Source organism: Canis aureus, chromosome 34 (genome assembly GCF_053574225.1).
Source record: "Canis aureus isolate CA01 chromosome 34, VMU_Caureus_v.1.0, whole genome shotgun sequence".
In the NCBI taxonomy this organism is placed as follows: Eukaryota; Metazoa; Chordata; class Mammalia; order Carnivora; family Canidae; genus Canis; species Canis aureus.
This window is the reverse complement of record NC_135644.1, coordinates 14,369,158-14,392,109: the sequence shown is the minus strand read 5'-3', so window position 1 is coordinate 14,392,109 and position 22,952 is coordinate 14,369,158. Positions and strand designations below refer to the sequence as shown.

Sequence of the window (22,952 nt, the reverse complement as noted above, 5' to 3'; positions counted from 1 at the left end):
GCCCATTGTGTCTGTGGTCCTTGCGCCTCTGACAGTTAGAGGGAGGAGGAAAGTGGTTAATTTTTGAGTCTCTGAACTTTTTACATGGGCAGTGGGGCCCGGCGGGGAGGGGGGGGGGGCGTTGGAATGAGCCTAGACGTTAGCTGGGGATTTTTTTAATTTATTTTTTCAAAAGATTGTATTTATTTATTCATGACAGAGAGAGAGGCACTGGCAGAGGGAGAAGCAGGCTCCATGCAGGGAGCCCCACGTGGGACTTGATCCCGGGTCTCCAGGATCACACCCCAGGCTGAAAGGGGACACTAAACCACTGGGCCACCGGAGCTGCCCTAGGAATTTTTTTAAAACTCTTTGCTTTCCCCGTTGTGGGTCCCACATTGGCTCTCCCAGGGACCAGCTGCCCCCCAGCCCTTCCAGTTCTTTTCCCTTCATAGCTGCTTTGTGATGAAAAGATTAGCCCGCAAACCGAGGGAGGGGTTGGTTACAAACATTTCCTTGCCTGTGAACCCTGGGTCTGGCCTCTGCAGTGCTTTATCAATCCACAAACCTGACTTTCCCAGTCCCCCATGGCTCCTCCTCACGTCCCTCATCCTGCCCCAAGCGGCCATCCCTAAGGTTATTTTTGAGAAATCCTCTCCTCCCCTCCATATATATATATATCTTTCTCTCTCTCTCTCTCTCTCTCACACACACACACACAGTGTGACCGTTTATTGCACTAGAAATTAGAACATGGGCCCCACCAGTCCAGATGTGAACAGTGGTTGGTCTAGCTCCTAAGCTGACCTCTCCCCATATCGTAGTCCCCCTTCAGACTGCACTCTCCTTCTGGAGACCTAAAGGATCCCAGCAGGGGACGATATGGAAACTTTTGAGGGCAAGAGCCAAGTTAGCTGGGATTGGAGCTGGCAAGCCTGCAGCTCCACCTGCTTCAGAAGCAGGAAATCCAAAGGCCCACATTCTGCATTTCCCAAAGGCCCATTTCTGATCAGAATATCCTCCCTTCTTCAGCACGCAAGCCCCCCCACCCCCCGCACCTGTTCACACCTGGGTTCAGGTGAAGAGGTGTTTGGAGTTTAGTAGACCACATAGAAAGTAGCCCCCCTGTGATCACGGTTTTAGGAGCAAGTTCAGTGAGGGTGTCTGGGCAGTCAGGGGTTGTACAAACTTCTATTTCTACTGAAGCCGCTTTTGCAAAGTTGTCACCCACTAAAAATAGCTTGGGCCGGAGAGCACCAAGGAAATGCAAGCACCTGTAGTTGCCGTGACAGGTGGTCTCTGGGACACTCAGAGTGGTGGGAAAAGAGATAGGAAACTGAGGCCAATAAGAGCACTTGGAGAAGTGGCTAGTTCAAGCTTTCCCCTGAACTCAGATTCTCTTGGGCATCCTCCAACCCTTCCAGTACCCCTTCTCTGTGCCTGGGGATGTAGAATTTGGACAGAGGTGATTCCAATTCAAGTGGATCCGAGAGCTGGAAAAAGCGAGGGAGGAGTTGAAGATATACCAGGACCATAGAAAAACTTTTCGGGGGGTGGGGGGGCTTGAAACATTCACCAAGCAAAGGCCTAGAGACTCCAGGACAATTCGATTCTGTAGTAAGGAACCTGGCCCAGATGGCCTTGGAAGAGAGCCGTTTGCCAGATAATGATTTCACTTCTCTCCTAGGGCAATCAGAGTGCAACGGGTAGCCGCTTATCTTATCTACGGATCAGTTTACTCTAAGTTCCCCAAGAATAATTTTATTAGGACCACAGGATTTTACCAACCACTGGGAAAACATGCTGTTCGTGCAGCAATTATTCTGAGGTGGAAGTATTTATGGGACAGGTTTATAATCCTATTTATTCAAGTAACTAGTTTAAGCCTAGTTTAAACATTATACACACATCTAGGTGTCTATGTGTGTGTGTATATACCAGCCACTACCAGCAGCTCCGTAGGAAACAGACTCGATTTAGAACGAACTCCCTTTAACAGGCTTTGAAGTTGAAGTTAGAAAGCAGATTTAAAAATACTTTGTGCATCACCGCCGCCGCCGCCACCACCTTCCAGCCCAGCGGGCCCCAGACCTCACCCGGGGTCGCCGGGACGCCAGCCCACGCGTGGCCACAGCCACCACCCCTGGACGCGGGTCCTGCGGTGGCTCCCACGGGTTCTACTCGGAACCCGGGATAAACCTGGGAGTTGTGCTGCCTGTCAGAGTTGGGACAGGCAATGATCTAGGCACACCAACGTTCCAGAACAGGTGTCGTCCCAGCAGTGGGGGGTGGAGGGATCCACTGGGCGCTGACGGAGTGGGGATAAGACCGCGCGCTGCGAAGCTGCTGGAGGCCCCGCGGCTCAGCGCCCTAGGGCCCGGCTCGGCCGCCCCTCCCGGGACCTGCGCCTCTGGGGCTCCGAAATCATTCCCCAGTGTAGACACTCCCTCGCCCACATATAACTCATTTCTATAATAAACAAGGCTCTGAAGAACCTTTCCCGAGGAGGCGCGTGCGGGTCCTTTGTTGCACGGAGCCAGCCCGGTCCCCCCGCGCTGGAGAAGCGTGGATTCCCCCTTTCGGATGGGGACAGGGAGCCCTGTAGACGGGCCGCCTCTCCACCACCCCCCTTCCCCCACCTCGCGGTCCTCCGGCGCGCGGCCGTCGGGTTTCCTCACGCCCAGCCCTGCGCCCCCGAAGTCAGCAGCCGCTTGCCCGGTGCCCACCCCGACCGCGCCGGCCAGCCGCGGCGATCACTTACGTGGGCAGGGCCCGCTCGAGGCGCGCGCAAAGACCAGCGGCCCGGGCGGCGTCCGAGCTGCAGTGCAGGGCGCACCGCCCCGCGCCGCACACCCCGAGACAGGCGCTCGGAAGGAGCAATTAAAACCACAAGTGCAACACGGAAATCAAGAGGAGTCGAGCGGCTCCGGGAGTAGGCTGGTGGTGGCGGAGTGATTAGCTGGTTGTTGCTACAAAGCATCACCCTGTGGTTCGGTGATTAAGGGGGGAAAAAAATCTTTCTAAACGTTGGCAAACCAGTTATTGGTTTGAAGGATTTTTTTTTTTTTGCTTTTGTTTTTCTTTTTGCTCCAACCACGCTGCCTGAAATATTGCTACCCCCCAAAATCATGCCCTTCAACCAAAGGAGAGGAATTCCGCGGGCAGCAGCTGCGGCTACAGAAGTTGAAAAAGAGAGAAGCCCCTTCCACTAATATCTGTAACGACAGCACCGATGTAATTTGTTTTGAATGTTCATTTTTATTGGTGTTCCCTCTGCCAAAATGTGCTTGATTACAGAGGTTTGTCCTGTGATCACTGCGCACTCCAGACAGGGGAAGGTGCATCGCCGAAGGTTCAGCTCAGGCCAGATCAGATCTCGGGCTGTTTAACGCTGAAAGGCTGCATGTTGCTATTAGTGTTAAATATATGGCTAATTATGCGTATGAAAATTAAACATCAGTGTTATGCTAATGGGGCGCCTTCAGCTGCGGATCCGAGCACTTGAGACTACCATTTAATCAAATGAATCAGTAACTAATACATCTGCACGTGTGAACTTTCACAAGATCATTTCCCCGTTCCCCGTCACACCGCTAAATTATGAAAGAAATAATTATCAACACTTTCTAATTACCTAACAAAGTAATTTGGGATTCACCGTGGGGCTGGCGGGATGGGGAACCAACAGCCCCTCGCAGGCAGCGTGGTGCGCGCCACGCCTCGTGGGGGTGGCTGCGTGGTGGCGGCGGCGGGGGGCTTTTGTGCGCCTTCCCCTACCTAGCGCCCCAGAAGATAGAAGGCGCCGCGGCGGCTTTTGCCAGCCCTGCCCCCAGGCCCAGGGGCGCCCCGCTTTGACCCCTGGAGATGAGGAGCACCCTGGGCGACCACGAGAGACGTGTCCGTCACCTGCTCCGCGAGCCCCCCGCGGGCCCGGGTCTGCCGCGGGTTCCGGTGGCCCGCAGGCCTCCCAAGCCCCGGGCCCTCCCGCCAGGCCCCGGGAGGCCGGAGGATGACCACCCGGGGCCCGGGGCCCGGGGCCCGGGGCTCGAGCCGCGCTGAGCCCGCCGGCTCCTCGGCTCCACTCTGCGCCGCGCCCTTGGGGCGAGTGAGTCCTGGGCACTGGGCGCAGAGGGAGTGGAGGGGCGGGGGAGGCGGAGGAAGGCTGGGAGGGAGAGAGGGGGTGTGTGCTGCGGGGAGGGGGCGGTGCGGCCGCCTTTCCTGGGAGGAGAAGCGCGGGTTCCTGGCTCTCCACGCGCTCTGCTCTAATCAGACCGGTGCAGCCTCGAGCTGGAGCGGCCAGCTGGGCCTGGAGCAATGCGAGCGGGCCCCAGGGAGCGGCGGCGGCGGCGCGGCGGCCGAGTGAGTGAGTTCGCCCGGGGGGCCCCCAAGCCGACCCCGGGGAGGTGGCCGAGCGGACCCAGGCCTGGGAGGCGCCGCCGCGCAGGGCGCTGCGCCGGGCACACGGCGCTCGGGAGCACGGCGCCCCGCCGGCCTCCGCGGAGCCGCAGGTGGCCCCCGCCCCCGGCCGCAGCGCGCGGCTTGGCGCTCCGAGGCCGCCGCGGCCGGGCTCCCGGGCCGCCCTGGCGGAGCGCTGGGCCCGGGCACGGCGGCTGCCGGGAGCTGCGGCGCCCCGGTCCGGGCGCTGGGGGCGGGCGGAGGGTGGGGACAGTCGCGGGGGGAGGGCGGCTGCGCCGAGCCGCTGGCGGGTTTCTGGGAAGTGAGGCGCGCCGGGGAGGCGGGAGGCTCGAGAGCCGCGGGCCGCGGAGGTCCCGGCGCGGGCGCCGCAGCCCATTGTGCGCTCCACGCGGCGCGCTCTGTTGCAGAGGAGCCCCGGCCGGGACGTGCGGACGCGGTTCTCCCCAGGCCCGGCCGCCTCGCCCGCTCTAGTCCAGCGGAGCCGGAGCGCCTCGGACCAATCCCCGGTGATTATGCAAGACAGCGGACCAATCAGCTCCGCCAGCTCATGAATATTTATGACCTTGGCTGAGTCAAAGCTTTGAAGCGAGTTTGGGGAGCTCGGCAGCATCATGCTTAGACTTTTCAAAGAGACAAACTCCATTTTCTTATGAATGGAAAGTGAAAACCCCTGTTCCGCTTAAATTGGGTTCCTTCCTGTCCTGAGAAACACAGAGACCCCCAAAAGGGAAGCAGAGGAGAGAGAGAGACCCACACCCAGACCCCGCGAGAAGAGATGACCATGACCACCATGCCAGAAAGTCTCAACAGCCCCGTGTCGGGCAAGGCGGTGTTTATGGAGTTTGGGCCACCCAACCAGCAAATGTCTCCTTCTCCCATGTCCCACGGGCACTACTCCATGCACTGTTTACACTCGGCGGGCCATTCGCAGCCCGACGGCGCCTACAGCTCGGCCTCGTCTTTCTCCCGACCGCTGGGCTACCCCTACGTCAACTCGGTCAGCAGCCACGCGTCCAGCCCCTACATCAGTTCGGTGCAGTCCTACCCGGGCAGCGCCAGCCTCGCCCAGAGCCGCCTGGAGGACCCAGGTACGTGCGCCTGCCAGGGAGAGGGAGAGGACAGGGTACAGGGGAGAGAGGGACGGAAGGAGGGAGGAAGGGAGGGAGGAAAGGGGGGAGGAAGAGAGAGAGAGAGAGAGGAGGGAGAGGGGGAGAGCGAGGTGGGGGTGGGGGTGGGGAGGGCGCCGGAGCAATGGAGGTTTCGGGTATCAATCTATGTATGGATCCTTGTCAGAGCAAAGAAAAAAAAAATTTTTTTTTTTTTAAATTCCACCCAACTCGCAACTATCCAGCAAAGGATAAATCTGAGAGCGTCCCCTGGCACTGTCTGGGCCTCTGGGCGGCTCTGTGCGCCGAGCACACAATGCCCCTTTGGAAAACAGAAACCCACATGTGCACGTATTAGTCTCAGTAATTATTTATTGCGTAGCGCTATAAACAATGTATGCAATTAAGGGTAATTAAACCTCAACTACCGCCTGCAAAAAATAGCAAACTTTCTCTGCAAAGGCAGGAACTGCACGCCTGGGAACTGCCCCAGTCCGCCTGCTGCGGCCCGGGGCCGGGCCTCGGACTTTGCGGGACCCTTCCCTGGCTTTCGGAGTTTTCTTGAGCGTTCTCTCTCGGCCCAGCCTCTGCCACCCCTCGGTTGCCACTCGCCCTCGGCTCCCCGCTCTAAAGGCTGTCCCCGCATTAACAGCGGCCCCCCCGCTTCTGCTGTCCCTCCAGGGGCTGACTCGGAGAAGAGCACGGTGGTGGAAGGCGGCGAAGTGCGCTTCAATGGCAAGGGGAAAAAGATCCGCAAACCCAGGACGATTTACTCCAGTTTGCAGTTGCAGGCTTTGAACCGGAGGTTCCAGCAAACTCAGTACCTAGCTCTGCCCGAGAGGGCGGAGCTCGCGGCCTCCTTGGGACTCACGCAGACGCAGGTACCTCGCCGCGGCCCCTCTGCCAAGCGGGCCTCCCGCGGCCGGCCTGCGCCCGGAGCTTCGTTTCTTGCTCTCCGGGCCTCAGGGTCGGAGACTGTGTGCGTGTGTGCGCGCGTGCTTGTGTGCGTGTGTGCGCGTGTGTGTGTGCGTGTGCGTGTGTATGTGTGTGTGTGTCCCACCCATGGCTCTCCTTCCTCCCTGGTTCTCTCTGCTCCGGCTCTGTCGCTGCACTCTGTACTCGGCGCTGCCTGCCGCCGGCCCTCAGTCCCTGGACAATCTGATTAGGGCGCGGAAGGATTTCCCTAGACGTTTTGTTTGGGGACTCTGAGGTCACACGTGCCCGAACAACTGGAACAATAGACGCTGGGCTTAATCCCTTCTTTGCCTTTAAAGTGTGTGGCTAATCACTCAGGGCCTGGGCCAGAGCCTCTGTTTCCCTCCTCCTCCTCCTCCTCCTCCTCCTCCTCCTCCTCCTCCTCCTCCTCCTCCTCACCGGGTTGGGGTGTGGGGAAGTCCTTTCCTCCGCCTTGTCACCTCCCAAGTCCCAGACCCTGGAGGAGGAACGTGGGACCTTCCTTCCCGGATTGCTCTAAGACTCTGGGGAGCCCATGGGGCTTTCTGACCACGACTGGCGTAGGTTTCCAACGTCTGGGCCGGGATTTGGAGCAGAGCTGGGGAGAGCAAACAGACACTAAGGAAAGGTTGATGTAAGTCCAAATGAAAAAGTTTAACAAAAACCTTTTGGCCTCAGTCAGCCCCCAACTCACTCAGGGGCAGAAAGGCTGGAGCAAAGAGAAAGCAGGTGGCATTGCAAATAAATTTCCTCCACTCCTTTCCTCCGCTCGATTCTTTTTTTATTGATGATCATATTGGACTTGAAGACTCGAGGTCGTGCAGGCGCTGCTTCTTCCCCCCAGACGATTGCCTGGGTCGGGCTGAGCCCCTGACAAGCGAAGGCCTGGATACCCCCCTAACTCCTCACCACCACGCCCCCTTGGCTCCCTGCGAGCTGCCCTTGCGGGCCACCTGCGGCCGGCGGCCTGGCCTCCAGGCTTTGGTTCCCATAGGTGGGGGGGGGGGGCTCTGCTCCCCCAGCAGGCGCTGCCCAGTCGCTCAGGGGCATCCTGTCTCCACTGTCCCCCCCATCTCCCCACTACCACGGTAGGCACAATGGACCTAGCCGAGTCACATTATTGTCCGCTCTTGCAGGTCAAGATCTGGTTCCAGAACAAGCGGTCCAAGTTCAAGAAACTGATGAAGCAGGGCGGGGCGGCTCTGGAGGGTAGCGCGCTGGCCAACGGCCGGGCGCTGTCGGCCGGCTCCCCGCCCGTGCCGCCCGGCTGGAACCCCAACTCCTCATCTGGGAAGGGCTCGGGCGGCAGCGCGGGTTCCTACATCCCCAGCTACACGTCGTGGTACCCCTCGGCGCACCAAGAAGCTATGCAGCAGCCCCAGCTCATGTGAGGTTGCGCGCCCGCACCCTCCCGCCTCCTTCCCGTCTCCCCGGCCCGGGCCCCTCCCGCCTCCCGGTCCATCCGCCCCGTCCGCAAGCCCCGGGCGCCCCCCCTCCCCCGGAAGGGCCCAGGGGCAAAGAAGAAGGAACCGCGAAGGCCGGTCGCCCGCCACCTCCTTGGAGTCCCGCGCGGTCCGCACCGGCGACTCCCCGGCGCCCACGCGCTCGCCCTCGCCCTCGCCCGCCTGGGCCGCGCGGTGACAGCGGCCTCCGAACGAAGCGCGACCGCCCGAGACACGGCCAGAGCAGCGCGACCGGCCAGCTGGCCCCGACTCGCCGACCCTCAGCTGCGTGGGACCATCAGGAAAAAAAAAAAGGAAAAAGGAAAAAAAAGAAAACCCACAAAAAAAAATGTAGAAAAAGCAAAAGCTTTTTTTTTTTTTTCTGTTCTGTCTGTCTCTTGTCTCCTTTCGCTCTGTATCTGTGCGCCGACGAAGTCGAGGTCCTCGTCTGTCCGCTGTCCTCGTTCTGCGGCCTCTGAAAAAGTCACCAGGTCGGAAGAGGCCCGGGCCGCCGGCCGCCCAGCGCCGCAGGCTGGGACGTCTTGTCCTTTCGGACCTTCTCCTGGGCCTGCCTAGCCATCTGTGTAGCTCGTTCGGGAATCGGGGGAAACTGGAGGGAGGGGGTTTTATTTATTGAGGAATGGACTTCGCCTGAGGGTGGATGTTGGCCAATTCTGTGGAGCACAGGGTCCCATAGTACCGATGACTTCAAACGCACCCCCGGGGAAGACGACTAAGGAGGACCTGGTGATTTTTAACTTATACAGTAACTTTTGTACTTCGCTGGTATGGAGAGGTTGGAACCCAATGCTTTGCATTTTTACATGTCCCGTATTATTTTTAAAAGAAAAAAAAAAAGGAGAAACGAAGCCAACACAATTTTCTCATCTCGGGAAAAACACTTGGTCGCTTTGCCTGGACAAGAAGGAAAATTCTAATTCCCTCCTTGGGGAGCAAGAAAGAGTGGCCCGATGGGCAGTGAAAAAAACAAACAAACAAACAAACAGGCAGGCATAAACGAGTGCCCTAAAGCCAGTGAGCTTTAAAGAAAGACAAAAGCAGCACTAATCCCCAGAGGCTCGGACCACAGAATAACACCAGGCGGCACCCTGGACGCCCAGTCTCCAGTGCAGGGTCTAATCGCTGTACATATTATTATTGTTGTTAATTATTATTGTTATTATTATTGTTCCGTAAACATGTTGCACAAGCTTAGCTCTTTTCCGTTCTGTTGTGTGTGGCTGTAAAACCTGATGCTTTGTGAAATGAGAATCTTGACATTTTACTTGTGAAATTTGGAAAATGTGATCAATTGAAATCAACCGTGTTTTGTGTTCTCTATGTCAAAGTTTAGTTTTATATTGAGAATGTTAACTTATTGCTTTGTATCTTGGGAAAAAAAGAACTTTGTAAATAAGTTATAAAGTTTCTTTGAGACAGTAAAATTATGGTTTCGAGAAAGAACTGCTGTCTGGTGTGCTGTGTGAGGGGGTGCTGTGGGCTGGGCCAGGCCAGGCCTCCTCCTCTGGGGACAGATAGTGCAGGGGTAAGGGACTCCTGGCTCCAGACTACGGGAATAACCCCCAAGGCCCTCCCAAGCGGCGGGGACCGTTCATCTTGCCCTGCTTCTGAGCCCCAAGGGGTCTGATCCCTACCTGGGTTAGGAGGGTGGGCAGCGACTGTCTGGCAAGGGTCCTTGGAAGGGGGGGGGTCGGGAACAGGTGCTGTGTGACAGAGCCAGGTCTCAGGAACCAAAGGGACTGTGCTGGCTGGCTGAGAGGAGCTGAAAGCAGAGCTCAAAGGTAGCCGGCATGGGAGACGTGAGTGCCACCCCACACCCAGTCACCGCCCGAAGCCAAGAGGACTGAAAGCGGAGACACAGGGCTTTGCCCCCTCGCCAGCGCGGAGATCTGGCCTTCCGGCTTCTGCTTGCCCGCAGGGCGCTCGAACCCGACGCGGAAAAGACGCAGCCAGACACCGGAAAGGGGCCGGAAGGACTCGTCTGTCGGGCTACACCCAGTCAATCAGCGAGCTCCGAGGGACAGTCTCCAGGCGCCACCTGGGCCCCTCCACAGTCACTCCCACCCGTCGGGCCCATCCACGACGAGAAGCCCCTTCCCGCCTAATGATCCTCAGCTGCTCTCTGAGCCTCAGATGGAAATGCCAAGGGAGGGGCAGGAGGGCTCGGAGGGCTCCTGGAACCACGGGGCTGGCGGAGGCCAGACCCCTCACTCTAGCCCCAGGGTCGGGAGGCCAGGCCGGGGAGGGAGCTCCTCCAGGGGAACACTCTGATTAATCCCCTCCAGGACAGAGTGGACTCCGAGCAACTAGAACCAGCCTGGCTCCCTCCACCCGGTGGCCTGGCGTTTCACCCCAACGTCAACCCCAGACCCTACAGCCAAGCGGAGGAAGCTCTGGGAAGCTGCGGGCCCCGACGGGCTGCTTTGAGCGATTCCTGCATCCCTTGCACTCGCCTTGCGACACTGCTTCCAGCGGGCTGGCCCTCCGCCTTTGGGGGGCCGTTGCAGCGCGCGGTGGGGAGCAAAGCGGGGAAGGCAGTGATCTGTGTTGTGACAAGCACCCATTTTTCAATTGGTGCTGGTGAAAGAGCAGATGCTCCAGGCTCTTCTGACGCCCTTTGGGAAGGGGAGGGGAAGTGGTGGAGGGGCGGTGATGCAGGGAGCTGGGGAAATAGTGGGGGATGGAGCCGGGGACCTCAGGGCCCCTCCGGGCCCTGGGACTGTGGCTTTACCGCTCCCGCAGGTCTCCAGAACCCGGGGCGCAAACTGGGGAGATCAAATCTCGGAGGCAGGGAGTGGATTGGCCTCAAAGCTGAGAGGAAACACGGTTTCCCAGGCTGGGTTCCGCCGCCGGGGTAGGGACCTTCCCCGATTTGGTTTTCCTTGGAGATGTGACTTTGCTAGAGGGGAGGTTTTGGTGGGTTGCTCTCTCGCACATCCAACTCCGGTGCAGCAGCCAGGGCCCAGTGCCTGAAGCCACAGGCAAAATCTGTTTGGTCAAGCGGATTTTAATATTATGAGATATTAGCTTATACTAATTTAATAATCTCTTGCTAACAGTTCAAATAGAGAAATTATTAGTTTTAGCTCAACGAAGGCGGTCTTTAGTTAGGCTCTATTATAATTATAAGCGGTTGCACTTTTAAAAAATGTTAATCTCAATATAGGCCTAATTAATGCTGCCTTGTTACTGACAAGTAGTTCATCAAATATCTGATTCAAAGATTTTCATAATGAGTATATTAATTAAACTATGAATAATCTAAAGGTGGTTATATTTAAACAATACCTCATTATAATGATTAAATACTGATTTCGAATATTATGTCTTAACAATTGTCACTTAGAAAACACAACCTTTCCTTATGTATGAGTCTGTAATGGCAAAATGCAATTTTGGGATTTTTTTCCCCTTGTTCAAAAAATGTGAACCTCATTTTAAAACACTTCTGAAATAGGTTACACACAGCTTAATGATTATCAAAATGACTCTTTTCTGCAAAAAAAGACCCCAAAGTGCGCGTACAGCTGCAAACCCAAGAGGGTCAGCATCATTTCACTGTATTCTCTTCTTGATTACAAGCCGGGCCCATCAAACACAACATAATTACAGTAATTTCAGGTTTATTTATTCTAATGCAGTTTCCCCATCTCTCTGGTAATTATGAGCAATTTTTTCGCCCAGGGAATCTTTTTGCATTAACAAAAGAGATAACGCACTGAAAGCCAAATTTGCTGTGCATTGAGAAAAGGGAAAAAAAAATCAAATAGGTGCGAGCTGCCATCTCTGCAATTCTCCGGTACCGGAGCCGGCAAATTGCTTGCAGGTGTATGGAGCAAGCTTGTCAATGGCCAGGCCTCCAAATTAGCAAATGCACAGCGTCGAAGTAGTGAAGACAGACTTAGCAAAATTGCCAAACAACAGATACCTCTTTAATGTCTTCTCTCACACACACTAGCTCTAAAAGGGGCAAGGGTGGGGGGTTTAGGGCACAAGCAACAATCCCTAGCCCCCTTCTCGCTGGTCTTGGCTTTCATAAGCCTGGGACTGAGTGGTCCTGCAAGTAGTAGTATAGTTGTCCAAGAATCCAGCTTCCAAATCTAGGCAATATTTGAAAAATATGAAATGGAAACATGTTTATAGTTCACAGCTTTCCTTCATTGATTATTATGTTTTATTTTCTTTCTTTTCGGGATCTGAACCTGGGCTGGGTCAGATGGCTCTTCAGCCTTTCCTGTTCTGCGTTGGTTTTAAGAGCTACAACAAGTTTAAAAATTCCTCTATCTATATGCATAGAAATATAATTTCATTCCTAGAATCATTTGATGGGAAAATTAATTAAATCTCTCCTCTTGAAGAAATTGTCCATTTCTGTCACCTATGGAAAGGTAGGTCTGTGTGCTGGATATAGAACCTGAGATACCTGACCTCAAGAAAAATTGAGAGGAAAGAAGCAACCCAGGTCCCCAGCTATCTTTTTTTAAAAAATTCTGCTATCCATCTCTTTCATTCTGTATCTTTTAAAAACCGATTTCAGAATTATCTGGGTTTTGTCAAGCCACCGCCTGCGTTAAACATCCTGAAATCACAGGCTAAAGCAAACTTTCCCGCTCCTCATCCTGCACAAGCCATAGGCACCTCCATCGAAGACAGTACGGAGGGTAAGGGTCTCTCCCTCCCATGACTCAAAGAAACCCTCCTTCGGTCCCCAGCTCCACAGCAGACCCCAACTCCAGTGTAGACAGGCAAACGGCTCTAAAGGGTGCCTTCCCCAGGCTCAAGAAACCTGTCACCCACACCCACTCCTTTGCTACCCCCGCCCTCATCCCCCAACCTTCAGGGATTAACACTTCCTGAAACATCAAGTGTTTTTATAAAAAGGAAAAAAAATAATCCTGACATCGCTGACAAGAAGTTTTGATGGAAGAATTAGCTGGTGCATACATAATCACTCCCCCACCCTCCTACTCCCGGAGCGGGAGCCACCGCGGCGGGCGCAGCGCAGCCTTCCAACCCTCTGAAAAATGAAACCAGTTTCCACCCTTACCTTCTTCAGTGTCAATTTCAGATAATCTGGACACAATCTTTGCTAGATCAAATCAAAAGGGTCGAAGGCGGCATTTGGCTGGGAGAATGACAGGAAAGAAAAGGAAAAAAAGGAAAAAAAAAGGAAAAAAAGAAAAATAGGAAATACAAAACCGACCAAACCAGATCAAAACAAAACCAGAAAACCAAAAAGAAACCCCCAGCCCCATCCTCCTATCCTGAGAGTAAAGAGTGGAAAGAGGTCTCCAGGACCAGGCGCCTCCGAGCGCCGCAGGCTTTTTGCAGCGCTGCGCTTGCAGAATAGGACTGAAATTTTCGGCTATATAGCCTCTGTCTTTATAGCTGATGAAAAAAATTGCAGATTATTAGCATAAATGTTTACTCTTCATTACGCTGATGACATTGTGCACTCGAGATCTTGGTAATCTTTGGGAAAATTATGAGTAATTTTTAAAAATTTTAAAGCAGCAGCAGTTACCATGCAATTCAGGCTAATTCTGCGTAGGCTCCGAACGGATATAATTATCGAGGAGTCAAGATGTTATGCTAAAAACTATGCATTGATATTCCCATTTATTATGTACATACAACTTTGACAATGTTGATGCTTGAAATAGCAGGAAATTGTCTTGCGCAAAAATTACAGTCCATATTAGGACATCTGAAATTGCGAAGAATTATATAGTAATTGCAGGCTTTCAGATGGGAGAGCCAGAATGCTCAAACTAGTGCAAATGTGGATAAAATTACAGATCAGAGCAAAAATTAGGGAAAAAGGGGGTCTGGGATTTTTCAGGTTGGCTATAGGATTCCGGAAGTGTCTAATGCCACATGATTGCTGCAGCTTTAGGGGAGACATTCATGCCTCAAATAGCGCCTTGGCCAGGGTGGCTTTAATTGAATTTCTTGGGCTTTTTCTTTTAATAGGGGCAAATGAGAAAATTGGCCACCTAAGGCAAATTTTCACTGTTCTCCTGGTGAACACGTCGAGAAGAGAATCCTTTTCCCCCGGGTGCCTGCTTTTCCCGGCTTGGATGCCACGGAAGCCCCGAGCCCCCACCCTCAGTGCAGGCAACTATTAAGAAAGTGACTGAGCCCGACCTCCCGCACCCCCATCCCGACACTCCTTCCTCTCTAATTTCCAGTTCTCCCCTATTTCCCTCGGCCCCTTTCCCGGATTCCCCAAAACCTCCTTCGCTTTGCAGCCCGGTTGGGCCCAGGAATTTGCAGGTCAGGGGGCGGGAGGCGGGGAGCGGGGTGCGGGAGCAGGCGTCAGATTGAGGACTTAGTGTGAACGCGAGGCTGCTGCTCTTTGGAGGCTTTGGGACGAGGAGGGAAGAAGCTGAGGGTCGTCGGGGCCCGCCCCGCCGTCGCCTAGGCCCTTCCTGGGTCTCCACCGTCCCGGGATGGCGCCCCCACCCCAAACACTCCCCACTTGGGCGGCGCTTCTCTCCAGCGCCGAGACACCCTGCGACTTTAAGAAGCCGAGGCCAGGGCCGCGGAGGGGTGGGGCGGGGCGGGGGCTGCCCCGGGGGAGGGGGCAGCGCGGCGCTGCGGGCGGGGGACTCCACCCGGTGCGCGGCCACCTCTCGGAGCAGCCGGGCCCGCTCGGGCTCCAGGGCCACAGGTCCCCATTGTTCAATGAGCGACGACTTCATTTCTAGGGTGTCTGAGACTCGCGCACCACCAGGAGGGCAGGGCCGCGAGTGTGGGGAGCCCGCCCCTGGGATGACCCCGGCGCCCGCCGAGTCCTGTGCACCCCTCCCCGTCGCCGCTTCTCCGTCCCCTAAGCTCTAACCCTCCGTCCTGCAGCTGTCCTCCACCTCCCCGGGCTCCGCACCTGGTCCGCCCCCCCCCCCCCCGCTCCCCAACTCCCGGTGCGGGCGGGACCCGACCCGGGGCGCAGCGGGTGGCACCGGGGCTCCCGAGGATCCCCCCAAACGGGCCTCTGGACAGTCGCGGGAGCGCTGCCCCTCTGCCCGCAAATGCCAGGCTCCGCGGCGTTTGCGGTCGGGCGGGACCCTGAGGCCCCGCGCGCAGTGGGAGCCCGAGCCCGAGCCCGGGGCGGAGGCGGAGGCGGAGGCGGCCCGGGGAGGAAGGTCTCCCGAGACCGTGCCCTGCTCGCACGTGGAGCCTCCGAGTGGCGGCTCTTCCAGGACCTGCCCGCTCTTTCTTTTTACGAAACACATTGTCTCCCCCGCCCGGCCCGGCCCCAGGCCCCAGGGCGGAATGTAACATCTTGTAATGTGGCAATCACTGCCAAAGCCGTCCCCGCGAGGGGAAGTCCCGCCAGGGGGGCCTCGGAGCGCGCGGGGGGGGGGGGGGGAGCGGGGGCGGGGCGGCACCGGGAGCGAGCGGGGCGGATCCCAGGTGCAGAGGGAGGTCCCGGCCCAGCGAAGCATCCCTCGGGGCTATTTCGGGTGTCGTGACCCTGCCAGAGCCCACGCGCGTCCGCAAAGCCTGGTCGGACCCGGCCGGGGGCGCGGGCAACTGGAACCGCAGGATAGCGCCCCCATCCCGTGGCTTCTGGGGACCCCAAAATCGAATGCAAGGGAGGTATTTTAGGAGGAAGGGAGGATCTGCAGCTTCCTTCTCAAGGAGGTCTCTGATCCTAAACAGGTTTAGGGCACTGCTGGACGCTGTTCCTTGGCGGCTTTTGACTCTTGAGCTGGTGCTTGGGACGCGCACGCGGGGGTGGGCGGAGTGGGCGTGGGGGAGTTGCTCCTGGCTTTTACCGTCAGTGAGCACGACTTTTTGTTTTTGGAAGGCAAGAGGGCCTTCTGATCCCCAGCATCGTCCTCCAGCACCGGGGCTTCCAGCACGGGCGGGGACCATCCCCCCGCGTCTTCACCCCTCCCTTTACCCCTCTGTCCCTCCTCCTCGCTTCCACCGCTGCACTGTTTGTAAACAAAGCTCCAGTTTTCTAGGAGCACTCTCCGCCCCCATCAAACCTGATACTTTCCCCAAACTCGCCCCACCAGTCTCGGAAATTCTTACACAGGACGGATATTCACAATTTTCACAAGTAATCCTGAAAGCAAGCCGAGGGGGAAGCCTCCTAAACGGTCCCACATTGCGAGCCGCGCTGATTAGGCCCCGGGATCCGTCCCCTTTCTTCTCTGCTCGCCCCAGCCCGGGAGCCGCGGGGCCGGGCGGCGGGAATTCGGAGCAGCGGGAGGGGGGGGGGTGTGTCTACGCCCAGTGGAGCACCCGGGGCTGGGTGGCCTGCACCCCGCGCGCGCTGGAGGGTAGGGGGGTCCGGGGGGGCGGGAATGGGAGGGGAAGTGGAAGAGGGCGCGCCCTGGCTGCCTGCCCCTGGAACGGGAGCTCTCTCCCCGCGCTGTGCCAGAGTCCCCCAGCAACCCTGCCAGGGGGTGGAGCAGAGAGGGCCGCGCACCCCTCACTCCTCGGCTTCCCTCCCCCTGCTTCCCAGCGCCTGTCATATCCTGTCTCTGGCCTGATATTTCACGCGAGCGAATGGAAGGGGATTACAATGAAGATTTATGTGTGTTCGAGCGCGACCGGTTTCCCAGTGCAGGGAGCCCAGATCGCGGCTTCCCATTTCCATTTTTCATTCGCGCTTTGGGGAGCGCAGTCCCGCGCGGGGGGAGCGTGTCTGCGCGGCGGCGGGCTGATCACAGGGCTCCGCGTCTCCCGGCGGGCCCCCAGACTGTGAGAAAGGCTTGCCAGCGCGTTGCCCCCGGCGGGGCTGGAGCCGGCCCCGGCCTCCCCCAGCCGGGCTTTGTCTGTCCCCTCGCTCGCCCCTCCCCCTCCCCGCCCCCTCACTTCGGGGACCTGGGCGCATCCTCGCTCTGCCGTCTGCGCGCCCCGCTCTCCGTCTGCGGAAACGCCCCCTTCCTCTGGCCCCTGCACCCTCCCGCTCTCTGCTTCCCGGGCTTCCCGGGGAAAGACGCGCCGTGGCCTGGCGCGACCCCGCCGCCGCCGGGTGCCAGGTTCGGTGACTCCAGCGAGTCTGTGGGGCCTCGGCCCACCCCGGAGCTGGGGCCGCCCGCCCTCCCGGCTCCCAGGCTCGCTCATGCCAAGGCCTGTTGCGTGATTCCAACTTGGGCTGACATTCCCTGCCCCGGGCGCTCCAGCGTAGGCCTCTTAATCATCTTGTCTGCTGCAGATCCTCGACACCAGCCAATTTACTGCCCCGTCTCTCCTCGCTGGTTTCAGGAGGGGGAGGGGAGTGCGCGCAAAGGAGGGGAGGGCACATTCAACCGCAGGAGGAAGGCTGGCACCAGCTACTGGCACTCAAAGAAAACCACGGAATTTGGAGCTGGGGGGAGGGAGGGAAGGAATGGGGGTCTGCTAGGCAGCCGCTGCTTAGAGAAGCTCGAATCACGGGGTCAATGAGCTTCAGCTCAGGCCGTCCTAGCCTGGGAAAACAATGCAGGAATGGAAATGGACACTGGATTTGTAGCCTCCCTTGTCTTTCCCAGAGCCTTGCCCACACTCTGTTGGAAGCTAGACTCCATACAGGCCCGGAAACTGGTCAGAAAAGACAGGATTTGTCTAAGGATGGTGCCACTGAACCCAGAAAGTCACCCCCATCTCATGTCTGTTTTTTTGGCACAGGTGAGTTGAAGACACACGGGATGGCCTGAATCGCCATCCTGGAGGAGAGGAAGGAAGCCTGGGTGTCCCCCTAGCAGGGCTCTCTGGCCTGCCCCTAGTTTCCTCTCTCCTAAAGGCTGGTCCCTTCAGAGGGGAGGGCTGAGATTCAGGTTCTCCTGTAAGAAGGGGCCAGAGCTGAGCTCTCTCAGCCCTGGAGTGTGCTCTTCCACAGGAGGTGAAGTGGGAAAGTGCCCTCCGTAAGGGGGGGCGGGGCTCAGAATCGCAGGCAGAAGTAAAGCCTCCCTGTTTGGGGGGCATTGGGATAAAACAATCTACTACTCACAGCAAAAATGAACGCTTCCCATGTGCCAGGCACTGTGTTACATCATCGTCTCGTCCTATGCTTACAAAAACTCGGAGATCGCTGTTATTATTTCTCCTATCTCCTAGATCTGGGAACTGCAGCAGACAGGGTAAGGGGGAGGAGGGGAGCCCAATGTCACCGAGTCCGTGATGCAAACTAAGATGCTTCTGCTGTAGGCCTCAACGCTTTGAAGGAAAGGGAGTTTTAGTTCAGGCCTGACTTACCCACCTAGCCCTGGCCTTCTCAGATCATGACAGAAAGTAGGGCCACTTTCAAAGCTGGAAGCTAGCTGGGTGGGCCCCAAGGTGGAAGGCGGAGGTGAATGGCCTGTGGACCTGTCCCCTCAGAGAGTATCACGCGTGAGGATGCCACTCGCACAGCAACGTGCCTCAGTCTCTGCGCGAAGGTGCCTGTATGCACGAGTGTGCTTATGTGGGTTTGGGCACCAGTGTCTGCGAATATGCATATGCGTGTCCGTGAATTTCTATCAGTGATCTGTGTGTGTGACTCAGGGGGAGTGTGACTGTGAGTGTGTGTACGAATGAGCATATGTGATAGCGTAGATGTGACTCTAAGCGTCAGTCACAGTGTGGGATTGTATGTGTCTTAGCGCGGCCTTGTGTGCCGGGGTCGCCCTGCATTCCAGAGCAGCCAACCGAGTTTCCCCCAGAGGGCCGAGGTGACTCACCGAGCTCTCCCGCTTAGCCAGCCCCAGGAGGGCCACGGGGGGCAAACGGAGGGGAGGGCCCAAGGCAGGGGTCCCCCTCCGGCCCGGCTTCTTGGGGCCGCGCTCGGGCTGCGACTGCAGGGCCCCCGCGGCGGCTCGGAAGCCCTGCCTGGCGGGCCCCACCGGCGCGGGGGCGGCCGAGACCGCCCAGGCGCGGGGCAGTGGCGCCGGCGCTGGAGGGGCCCGGCGGGCGGAGGCTGCAGCCGCCCGGGCGCTGGGTGACTCACCGCGCGGCGAGCCGCGAACCCCGCGCCAGGACTCGGGCGCCCGCGCGGCCTGAGCGTTTCGGGGAGGCCCGCGCGGGGCGCGCCTGTTCTCGCCTCGCCTCCCCGCTGTCACAGCCTCTGAACCACGGAGATGTCACTCCCGGCTGGCCAGGTTCCCTGCCCGGGCGGCGGCTCCAGGTCCCAGGTCGTGACACCAAGGAACGAGCGCACACATCCAATGGAAACAATAATTTATTTAAATAATCTCTTCATATTGTAAAATCAACATTAAGAGCATGTTGTTTTCATAATAAATAACCCCAAAATACCTTTCATTTCAAGAACAAAGACTTTAGGATAAGATAAAACAAAACCAAATCAGTAGCTTAGTGTAACTGAGAAAATTTTCAAAGGGAAAAATAAAAATGGAGAGGTTGCTGAGGTCACTGCTAAACCGCAGTTTTCACAAGTGGGGGGTTTACAAAAAGTCTGAAAAGACGAGTATTTTTATACAAATAAATCAGTGGGAAAATCTGCACAGACACCTTTATTTACAAACTCTATGTCGAAGTCCAGCCTAATAATCCTGAATAGGTCTTAAAAAAGATAATTTAAACACATTTTTTTTTGCAGTGTCCACATATTAAAAAATCATTTTTCCCCAACATCAAAATGAGGTCATCCGCAAAGGCACCTAAACTTTTAAAAAAATAAAAATAAAAAAACTCCACTGGTGATGGATGAGGAGAGAGCTAAGGGAGCGCGTTCCTGGGGGAGACCTAAGGCGGGGCGGAGGGGGGCTCCGAGGGCTGGAGACAGCGGGGCTGGAAGGAGGCGGCGGGCAGCCCGGGTCACGGGGGCGCAGGGGGAGGGCGCGCGGGCCGGGGAGGTCGGTCAGCCCCGGGGACTGGAGCTGGGCCTGGGGGCGGGCAGGGAGAAAGGAGCCTCAGAGCACCCTGGAAGCCTCGCGGCCGGGGAGGCGTGCCTCCCCCGGACTCAGCTCGCGGCCCGCGGCGAGGACGGCGCCCGACCGCCGCGCGGGGCGGGAAGGGGAGGGGAGCCATGTCCCAGGCGGGGGCTCGGTCGGAAGGCGGCCGAGGCGGGCGGCGCGGCCCGAGGGCCTCCGGGAACCTTGCAGTCCCCCGCCGCTCGGAGGCCGCGCGAGGGAGCAGGGCCCGGGCGGGCCGTCCCCGGCCGCTCCTCCCCGAGGATGGGAGGCGTCCGCGGTTCAGCTGGAGGGATCCTCTGGCTTTGGGGGCGAGCCCCGAGGATCGCCGGTCTCTGCTCTCTTAGTCTCTGGCGCAGTCTCCCTCGGGTTAGAAAATCGTCCCCGCGCTCACCGGGGCGCCCCCGCCGCCGTGGTGGTGGTGGTGGTGGTGGTGGTGCGGCTGCGGCGTCTGCGTCGGGTGCAGCAGCGGCGCGGCGGCCTGCAGGTGCGAGGCCGGGCCCGAGGCCTGGTGGTACCACGGGTAGTTGCCCAGGAAAGCCGAGGCCGCGCTGCTGGGGCTGGAGCCCGAGCTGCCCGCGCCGCTGCCGCCGCTGCCCGGGCCGCCGCCGCTCCCCATGCGCGGAGGCGCGCTGAAGTCCCAGGAGGCCGGCGCCGACACGGGCGGCGAGGCGCAAGGGGGCGAGGCGCTGGCCCCGGGGTGCTGCTCCGACGGGATCTCACCGCTCTTCCACATCTTCTTGAACTTGGACCGGCGGTTCTGGAACCAGATTTTGACCTTGGTGGAAGAGGCACACCGAGCGTTAGTGGAAGGACCGGGGTGCGGGCAGGGGAGGGGTGGCGGCGGGGAAGCGCGCGCGGCAGGCGAGCGGGTGCGCGCCGCGGCCTCCCACGCTGGGAGGGCTCCCACGCCGCGGGGGCTCATCCCGGGGAGTCGGAGGGGCAGCGGGGTGCGCGCTGCGGCGATGCAACCAGCGGGACCCGGCCCGGAGGCCCAGTTATTTCACCCGCTTAATCAGGATCGCGCGGAAGAACCCCGGGGACGCGGGTCTCGGCCCGCCCGGCCCTGTCGTTTTCTCCCCCGGCGCCCCCCGCCCCCCTACCCTGCGGGATTTCAGTTTCAGGCGCAGAAGTTTAGGCCGCCCACCCAAGGCGCCAGCTTCGTAATCCTTAACATTACTTGGAAATACTTTTCCAAAAACGTCGCCCTGACTCCGCCTGCTTCTCAGCCATCCCAGGCCAGCGCCCTCCCCGCGCCCCCCGCCCCCCACCCTCGGCCCCGAGCCCTCACCTGAGTCTGGGTGAGGCCCAGAGACGCCGCCAGCTCCGCTCGCTCGGGGAGCGCCAGGTATTGAGTCTTTTGGAAACGCCTCTGAAGAGCGGCCAGCTGGAAACTGGAGTAGATGGTTCGGGGCTTCCGGACTTTCTTTGGCTTCCCATTCACTATCCGGATTTCAGGCTCGAGGTCCTCTTTCTCTGCAACGCAAGGCAATCGTGAGCACAGCGCAACCGGGGGCAGGGGCAGGGGGCGCGGGGAGGGGGGGACCCAACAGTTCCCGGTGGGCGTAAGGGCCTGGCGGGGGGGACTTGGCCCGAGCCGGGGAGCGGGTTGGCGGGGGCGCTGCGGGGCGCCCGGACTCGACTTCGCTAAGTGCGGACTCGCGCCGCAGTGGGCCCGGGGAGCCGGGCTCTCCGGGAAGGCGGCGGAGGAGTCAAGCGGCGAGAAAGAGAGCAGGTGGGAAAGAAAGGAGGTTGCCACGAAGCATGCACCGCGCGCCCACGCTCGGCCCCCCAGGGCCCCCCGGTCCCACCAGCTGAGCCCCGAGACACCGTCCCCACTGGCCCTCTGCAGACTGGTGCTTGAGAAGGGTGAAAGGCGCAGGGCGGGCAGAGAGCCGGCCAGCGTAGGCCAGGGTTCTGGATGGATCCCCGCCCCGAACAGTTCGCTAGAGCGACTCGGCCCCCTCGGTGCCAGCGCGGTGCATACCGGGTTCGTTGGTGGCCGGGGAAGAGCTGGCCCCGTAGGGTGCGTAGGAGGTGTAGGCTGCGGTGTAGCCCAGGTCGTAGCCGCTCTTGGCGGAGTAGGGGACGTTGTTGAGGCCGCCGGCGTGGTACTGGTAGGAGCCCATGTGCGCGTAGGGCGAGCCCCCGCCGCCGCCGCCGCCGCCGCCGCCGCCGCCGCCGCCCGCCGGGTGCTGCTGGTTGGTGTAGTAGCTGCTGTCGGTCGCTGTGGATACCGGGAGCGTGGGCGACTCCTGCGGCTTGTGGAGGCTGCTGCCGCTGCTGCCGCCGGGGCCAGCGCCGCCGCCGCTGGGGGGCTGCTGGTGCTGGTGGTACGTGCTGGAGGCCGCGATCTGGGTCGAGTGCATGTCAGCCACCAGACTGTCAAAGACTCCAGTCATCCTGGCCCGGGACGGGGCAGCGCCGCGGCGGCGGGCGCGAGGGGGGAAGCGAGGCGCCTCCTCCGTCTCTCCCCGTCCCCTCCGGCAGCCAATGTAATTGCGGGGGGGTGAGGGAGGGTGGGGAGGAAAACCAGAAATGGGGCAACGGTCTGGGCGACTCCTCCTCCGGGGGAGGCGATCACCGTGCCCTGCTCGGGACGGCCGCCGCCGGCCGCATCCTCTCTCCGCCTCTCCACCCGCTCGGCTTCGTGCCCGGGGCCGGCTCGGGCTCGGGCGGGGGGCGGGCCGCGCAGGGGGCAGGGGCGGCGGGGCCAGGCCGGGGCTCCGGGAGGCGGGAGCAGGTGAGCGGCCCCGAGCGGCCTTACGATTGTCTGCGGGGCGGGCTCGGGCCGGGCGGGCATTTAACCCGCGTCACGTGAGCGCCGGCGACGTCACCTGGCAACAGCCAATCCGCGGCGCCGGGCCGCGGGGCTCGAGAGCCGGGACCGCCCGGCCGGGGGTGGCGCGGCGCGCGCGGGGCAGACGGGCCGGGGGGCCGGGGGGCGAGGGAGCGGCGGGGCAGGGGCGCGGGGGGTCGCGGCGGCCAGAGCTGCGGGACGGAGGGCGTGCGGACGGGCACGGGGCGGGCATTCGTCCTCCGAGGAAGGAGAAGTGGGGTGTCCCACCCGGTCCTGGGTCCCAGCGCCTCGAACCCTCCCGCCCCGGGTCTCTGCCTTCAAGCATCCGTCAAAATAAAGCGGTGCCGAGAGGCGGGCCAGGTCCAGCTCCGCTTTTCCTCGAAGG

The 22,952-nt window shown here is 59.3% G+C and overlaps 2 protein-coding genes across 3 annotated transcripts; one reads left to right on the top strand and one right to left on the bottom strand.

The window, feature by feature from the left end:
* Positions 1-4,186: 4,186 nt before the first annotated feature.
* DLX1 (distal-less homeobox 1) lies at positions 4,187-9,361 on the top strand. Of its 2 annotated transcripts, none has more exons than XM_077882984.1 (4): positions 4,187-4,338; positions 4,803-5,483; positions 6,183-6,382; positions 7,592-9,361. In XM_077882984.1, exons 2-4 carry the CDS (start codon positions 5,171-5,173, stop codon positions 7,844-7,846), a joined length of 768 nt encoding a protein of 255 aa, XP_077739110.1. In that variant the 5' UTR covers positions 4,187-4,338; positions 4,803-5,170; the 3' UTR covers positions 7,847-9,361. The 2 variants fall into 2 exon arrangements, with proteins under 2 accessions (XP_077739110.1, XP_077739111.1); XM_077882985.1 differs by having other exon boundaries at positions 4,211-4,342.
* A 9,694-nt stretch (positions 9,362-19,055) lies between these two features.
* On the bottom strand, positions 19,056-22,529 carry DLX2 (distal-less homeobox 2). The gene is made up of 3 exons (XM_077883126.1): positions 21,755-22,529; positions 21,059-21,243; positions 19,056-20,545 (listed from the first exon to the last, which is right to left on the bottom strand). Exons 1-3 carry the CDS (start codon positions 22,167-22,169, stop codon positions 20,138-20,140), a joined length of 1,008 nt encoding a protein of 335 aa, XP_077739252.1. The 5' UTR covers positions 22,170-22,529; the 3' UTR covers positions 19,056-20,137.
* Positions 22,530-22,952: the final 423 nt, after the last annotated feature.